The sequence below is a fragment of the Trachypithecus francoisi genome, unplaced genomic scaffold (genome assembly GCF_009764315.1).
Source record: "Trachypithecus francoisi isolate TF-2019V2 unplaced genomic scaffold, Tfra_2.0 Lachesis_group12, whole genome shotgun sequence".
Taxonomy (NCBI): domain Eukaryota; kingdom Metazoa; phylum Chordata; class Mammalia; order Primates; family Cercopithecidae; genus Trachypithecus; species Trachypithecus francoisi.
In genome coordinates, this window is record NW_022681457.1 from 4,064,899 (window position 1) to 4,071,604 (window position 6,706).

A 6,706-nucleotide genomic window follows, 5' to 3' on the forward strand; every position below is an offset into this window, starting at 1 on the left:
CTACATCTGGAATTTTCTAGAAATCCGCAACTGCTGTCCTTCCCTTTGTGAGATTTCCCACCTTTTCCAACCAAGCCACGCCCATTGGCCTTTGGCCTATCATCAGTCAACACCAATCTGACTAGCACCCAATGACGTCATAAGAACTGTTTCATTGGATTGGCCACTTTGTCAGGGTGCTGTGGTGCTGTGGTCCTACCTTCAGCTCCGCATACTGAGTCAAGGCCTTGTTCGCTTCCCTCCAGAGACGGTGCCAGCATCGATCAGGGGTCTGTAGACAAAAATTCCCCAAGATTTGAGACTTTATTGGGGGAAATAGATCACTGGCGGGGAATAAGCCACAAGCGAAAGGAGGAACAGTTGGAACCAGTAGTCCTCTTTGCCGCCTTTTGCTAAAAGTTCCGCACGCCTGCGTGGCATGGGCGTATGCATAGTGACGTCGGGGCTCTGCGACGTCTCATTGGCTCTCTACGGCGCACCGTCAAGGTATAAGGCTCAGCTCCTGGTCGCTCCAAAATTTCTTTGTTGGCGTTCGAGGCAGCCTCAGCCCACATCTAATGCTCCGGCCTGGGGCTGGACGTGGGTGCCCGAACGCCGCGGCAGCCCCCGGTGCGCTCCTCTTGCTGCAGCCGCCTCAGGGGCCGGGCCCAGCGCGGCCTCCATGGCAGCGCGAGGCCGTGGCGGTCTAGGATGAGGCGCGTGGGGTCGGGGCCGCCGACCACACTGCCCAGCAGCAGGTAGTCGGTGCCTGGCTGTAGGCGCAGGCAGCCGCAGGCCAGGTCGGCGCGGGGCACCCAGGCGTCCTGGTCGCCGCGTCGCACGAGCTGCGCCCGCTGCTTGTAGACGGCCTGCACGCGCACGGCCAGCCGCCGCCATGCCGGGCCCGCCGCCTCAGACGCTAGCACCTGCGCCCGAAGAACTGTGGGGAGGGGAGATGTCAGCCCAGGTCATGGGGAGCTTCCAGGGTACCTCTGGGTCCCGTGGGGTCAGTCACAGTGGGCAGGAGCCCGAGATCGGTGGGTGAGCTTCTGGTGTTGGGGAGAGAAACCTTGAACTTTTGAGAGTTTGACCCTAAATCGTGAGGGGTGGGGCCCGCTGGAGGAAACACCTTTGAGACAAGGAGTGAAACTACAGTAGGTGGTGCTAGGGACAGGGCAGAAGACGCAGGTCCAGGGTGTCTAATACAGTGGGGTCAGAAGGTATCCATGGTGGAATTCTTGGGAAGGAGGGGTCACATTGCCGGAAGAGGGACTCTGGGATAAATTTGGAGGACCAGAAGGAAGAGATTGGTCCTTGGAATGTGAGGGCTGAGGTCATACTGATAGTGATTCAGAAAAACATAATTTTTTTTTTTTGAGACGGAATCTTACTATATCGCCCAGTCTGGAGTGCAGTTGTGTGATCTCAACTAACTGCAGCTTCCACCTCCTGAGTTGAAGTGATTCTTGTGCCTCAGCTTCCTGAGTAGCTGGGTTTACAGGATCCTGGCACCGCCCCCAGCTAATTTTTGTATTTTTAGTGGAGACGGAGTTTCACCATGTTGGCCAGGCTGGTCTCGAACTTCTGACCTCAAGTGATCCACGCACCTCGGCCCCCATAAAGTGCTGGGATTATTGGTGTGAGCCACCGTGCCCGGCCAGAGAAATGTGCTTTCTGAGAGGCTGGGTGGGACTCTGACTAGCCAGCTGGGTCTGCAGGGCAGGAGATCCCTGTGGAAGGTGGGGAAAAGCTTTCCACCTTTGAAGGCCTAGAACACTAGTGACCAGATGAGGATCCTGAGGGAGAAGAAGTCTGCGGTCCTATACATTGAGAGAAATAGCTGGCGTTGGTCTAGATTTGTTGGCTGGGCCGAACTCCCGAGTGTCTTAAGAGAGCTGAATAGCCTGAGGTCATAGACCCCAGGGTCATGGAGCAGGTGCGGACTGGGGATTAGGGAACTGTGGGATAAGTCTTTATGGGGATTGGGACTAAGGCTCAAATATCTGGGACCATGAAGGGAAGCAGAAAGGGTCTCTGAGATAGGGTAGACAGGACAAGAGCTCATTCTACTCAACTAGCTCCCCTATCTCTTCCATCCCTCAGAGATGTCAGGCTGAAGGGGATGATGAAACTCTGCAAGCCCAAGAACACGGTGAAAGAGGAGACACAGGGCCGGGCGCAGTGGCTCAAGCCTGTAATCCCAGCACTTTGGGAGGCCGAGACGGGCGCATCACGAGGTCAGGAGATCGAGACCATCCTGGCGAACACGGTGAAACCCTGTCTCTACTAAAAATACAAAAAACTAGCCGGGCAACTTGGCGGGCACCTGTAGTCCCAGCTACTTGGGAGGCTGAGGCAGGAGAATGGCGTAAACCTGGGAGGCGGAGCTTGCAGTGAGCTGAGATCCGGCCACTGCACTCGAGTCTGGGCGACACAGCGAGACTCTGTCTCAAAAAAAAAAAAAGAAAGAGGAGACACAGGAAGGTAGTGAATGCTCACTCCCTCTCCCCATTTGTCTTCTGCCTCATCAATTTCTAGATCAGGAAGGGGCCCTTTGGAATCCAACACTCCTTGCCATTTAAGATGAGAAAGTGGAAGGCCAGAAAGGGGGTGGCTTAGAAGCAGTCATCAGAACCAGCTGTGTAGCCTTCCGCTGTCTTGCTTCCCCAGTACTCACCATAGTCCTGCTGGCAGTACCTCTGAAGGCTCATATATACCCTGGTGTCCGACATATTGCAGTAGTTTTGACACTGAGGATCTAGGGAGGGTCAGGCTGTTTGCAGTGGGCTCCTGGGGCCTAGATCACAGCCGTCTGCCCTGCCCATCCCTCCATTCCATCTTGATGGCCAGCTGGGGCACCCAGACCTTTGGGACTGGGCTCAATGGGGGACCCATGTATCCCCATCTGGGGACCCAGTCAGCCCATCCCCAGTCCCACTTGCCACTCAGGGACCTCCATGCCACACTGTCTTACCAGAGCTGTAAGCACCAGGAGTAGTGGCAAGGGTGGTGGTTGCTTCTGGAATTCCTGTGAGACCAAAGGAGAAATTAACCTCTTAGTCATTTCCCCCAGGATCCCCCCGCCCCTGCCCCTGGAATCCAGGCACTGAAACTCTCTAAGTGTTTATTCCTTTAGGACTCAAGAGTGTAAGCATCCCTTGCCTTCCTCTCCTGGGACGCAGGCGTCCAGGCCCCAAGCCTCCTTTTCCTCTAGAGTCCAAAATTTCAGTCCCTGCTTATCTGAGGGCCCGGAGTCCAGCCTCCAGCCTTGGGCTCTCAGTTCCCAAGGCCCCAGCCCTCACTGCACCTGCTCACTGGAGACCTGGGATGTCTCCTTCCCGCTCTACTCAGGCTTGTGGCCTGGCCCCTCAAGACTCACGCTGGCAGGGCATCCTGGGGGAGCGGCTCTGCTGGTAGCCAGGGCCACAGCGGTTGCAGGTCAGGCCTGTGACCCCTAACTTGCAGGTGCACTGCCCACTGGTCTGGTTGCAGGTTCCTCCTGTTGCCCCGATAGGGTGACACTGGCAGGCTATATGAGCAGAGGAGCTGGGGGCATGGGGTATCGGGGCCCCAGATGCCCCTCCTAATTCCACAGTGTCTCCTCCCTCAGCCTGGGGAGTCCAGGCCCAGTCCCTCTTTCCTCAACCCCAGGAGTCCAGATCCCCAGCCCCTCCTCCCTCAGACTCAGGAGTCCAGGCCCCCAGCCCCTCCTCCCTTAGGCCCAGAGTCCAGGCCCCCAGCCCCTCCTTCCTCAGACCCAGGAGTCCGGGCCCAGCCCCACCTCCCTCAGTCTCAGCCTCTAGCCCCTTCTCCCTCAGCCCCAGGAGTCTAGCCCTGCCTCTGTTCCCCCCACGTCTGTCTACAGGCCACACTCACCCCTGCAGGCCCTGCGGCTGGACATAGGCTGGCTAGGGTCCCTCCAGAACCCTGGTTGGCAGTAGTGGCAGTGCCGCCCGGCTGTGTGGTGGCGGCACCGCTCACAAACACCCCCACTCCGGCCGCCCGACAGCCTGAACAGCTCAGAGTTGAACCGGCAGCGTCGGGCGTGCTGGTTACAGGAGCAGGCTAGGAGCAAGATGGGGTGGCGGCGCGTCAGGGCCAGGTATGCTGCTCCCCAGTCCCCAGCTTTCTTCCCATGGCCCTGCACTCATGAAAGGAAGCAGTGAGTGTCCAAGGTAGAAGAGAATGCCTGGGTCTCTCTAGCTAAGCCTGGTTCCCAGGACATCTCCATTCTCATGTTTTTATTTATTTATTTATTTATTTTGTTTATTTTTTTGAGACGGAGTCTCGCTCTGTCACCCAGGCTGGAGTGCGGTGGCGCAACCTCGGCTCACTGCAACGTCCACCTCCCAGGTTCAAGTGATTCTCCTGCCTCAGCCTCCCAAGTAGCTGGAACTACAGGTGCATGCCACCACACCTGGCTAATTTTTGTGTGTGTGTGTGTGTTTTTAGTAGAGACGGGGTTTCACCATGTTAGCCAGGATGATCTTGATCTCCTGACCTCATGATCCACCTCCTTCGGCCTCCCAGAGTTCTGGGATTACAGGCATGAGCCACTGTGCCTGGCCCCTCATCTTTTAAATGGGTAGGCCGGGTGCAGTGGCTCAAGCCTGTAATCCCAGCACTTTGGGAGGCCAAGGTAGGTGGATCACCTGAGGTCAGGAGTTCGAGACCCACATGGCCAACATGGCAGAAACCCATCTCTACTAAAAATATAAAAATTAGCTGGCTGTGGTGGCTTGTGTCTGTAGTCCCAGCTACTCGGGAGGCTGAGGCAGGAGAATCTCCTGCACCCGGGAGGTGGAGGTTGCAGTGAGCCAAGATCGCGCCACTGCCCTCCAGCCTGGCGACAGAGCAAGACTCCATCTCAAAAAAACAAAGAAACAAAAAACAAAAAGACTGGGCTATGGCCTGTGGAATCAGACCCTGTTAGCTTTGTCTGTCTCTCTGACTGTATTCCCTGAGCAAGTGATTTCTCCCTTCTGTAATTCGATTGGCTGTGAAATGGCATTTATGTGTACTTCATGAGGCTTAAATGAAATGAAGTAGATAGAAAGTGCTTAGCCCAGGCCTGGCGGAGAGCAATTACTTGGCTGTCTGGCGTTCCCATGTGCAGGGCACCCTGTGCTAAGTGTTTGATGTATTTCATCTCCACAAAGGCTCTGTGAGGCTGGCACTATTATCACCCCCATTTTACAGAGGGAGAAAGCTGAGGCACAGAGAGGTACAGCTAGCGGGTAGTTGGAGGCAGGACTTAAACACAGGTCTTCTAGCTTGAGAGTCTGAGCTCTTAGCTCACTCCAGTAATCCTCACATGAGGATTATGCTAAATAATAATAAATATGCATTATCCTGGGAGCGTTTGTCAGGTTTTTTAAGGTGGCTCTCAAACCTTACTACTCGTCAGAATTACCAGGGAAATGCTTTGTTGTCGTTTTTATTAAAAACACATTAGCAGGGCATAGTGGCCCATACCAGTACGTCCCAGCTACTCTAGAGACTGAAGTGGGAGGATCACTTGAGCCCGGGAGTTGGAGGCTGCAGTGAGTTATGATTGCACCACTGCCCTCCAGCCTGGGCAACAGAGTGAGACCTGTTGCAAAAGGTCTCAAAACAACAAACAACACAAGCAAAAACCCAAAACAACAACAACAAAAGCCAGATTGCAGGACTCATTCCAGCAAGCACTGCAGAGTGAGATGCTGATGCAGGGGGTTCATAGACCACTTTTTTTTTGAGACAGGGTCTCACTCTCACCAAGGCTGGAGTGCAGTGGCATGATCATAGCTCACTGCAGCCTCCAACTCCTGGGCTCAAGGGATCTTCCCACCTCAGCCTCCTCAGTAGCTGGGTCCACAGGTGTGCACCACCACACCAGGCTACTTAAAAAAAATTTTTTTTTTTTGTAAAGACGGGGACTCATTATGCTGCCCAGGTTCATGGACACTCTTTGAAGAGACTTGGACAGGGTGTATTGACTCCAAGAAGTTTGAAAGCCCTGGACTGGCAGGTCCCTGGGAGCCCGGAAGAGTCGCGGGATGATCAGGGAGCTCAGACAGCCGCGTGTTCTTGGGAAAACAACTCGCCCTCTCCCAGCCTCTCTTTTCTCCCTGTCTAGAGAGAATCCAGATCCCTCCCTCCCAGGGTTTTTGTGGGCATTCGAGGTAGCAAAGGTATTCAGATGCTCAGTGGGTTGAGTCAGGCTTTGGATTCTTTCTGACCCAAGGGTAATCGCTTCACCTCACTTCCCCTGTAGAAAACTCAGATGAGGGAGGGGAGATGCAGACTAGGATGTCTGTGAAGCCCACAGCTCTGCCGCAGGCATTAGTCTCACCTGGCCACCCTGACCTTTCTCCACCGCAGCATTGTCAGTCTCTTACCCGGGTTTGGAGGGCACTGCCCTGCTCAGTCTGGGAGGATGTGGTGATCCTCAGGAGGACAGCCTCCCCAGCACCCAGGCCCTGTCCAGGCCCAGGATGAAGGCCGCCTCATCCTCAGGCCAGGTGAGTCTCACCCCTCACTCCCCTGCTTAGGTAAAAGATTTGGCCAAAGAATGGGATGGTCTGTAAGTTAGCCCATGTGATCTTCATGTATGAAGAAATAAAGGGGTGGAGGCCAGGCACAGTGGCTCACGCCTGTAATCCCAGCATTTTGGGAGGCCGAGGCTGGTGGATCACCTGAGGTCAGGAGTTCGAGAACAGCCTGGCCAACATGGCGAAACCTCATC

At 55.1% G+C, this 6,706-nt stretch overlaps 2 protein-coding genes across 2 annotated transcripts in view; one reads left to right on the top strand and one right to left on the bottom strand.

Annotated features, from left to right (window-relative positions):
* Positions 1-287: 287 nt before the first annotated feature.
* Positions 288-6,706, bottom strand: part of NTN5 (netrin 5) — a 9,870-nt gene continuing 3,451 nt past the window's right edge. The window contains exons 2-6 of the mRNA XM_033223911.1: positions 3,856-4,044; positions 3,359-3,508; positions 2,954-3,007; positions 2,657-2,737; positions 288-919 (exon numbers count right to left, since the gene is read on the bottom strand). Of these exons, the coding sequence (XP_033079802.1) occupies positions 555-919; positions 2,657-2,737; positions 2,954-3,007; positions 3,359-3,508; positions 3,856-4,044 (839 nt within the window). The 3' untranslated portion in view covers positions 288-554. The remainder of the gene's footprint in view (positions 920-2,656; positions 2,738-2,953; positions 3,008-3,358; positions 3,509-3,855; positions 4,045-6,706) is intronic.
* LOC117091518 (galactoside 2-alpha-L-fucosyltransferase 2-like) overlaps positions 408-6,706 on the top strand; it is a 21,080-nt gene continuing 14,781 nt past the window's right edge. Inside the window, 3 exon segments of the mRNA XM_033223908.1 lie at positions 408-486; positions 2,083-2,216; positions 6,343-6,482. Of these exon segments, the coding sequence (XP_033079799.1) occupies positions 419-486; positions 2,083-2,216; positions 6,343-6,482 (342 nt within the window). The 5' untranslated portion in view covers positions 408-418.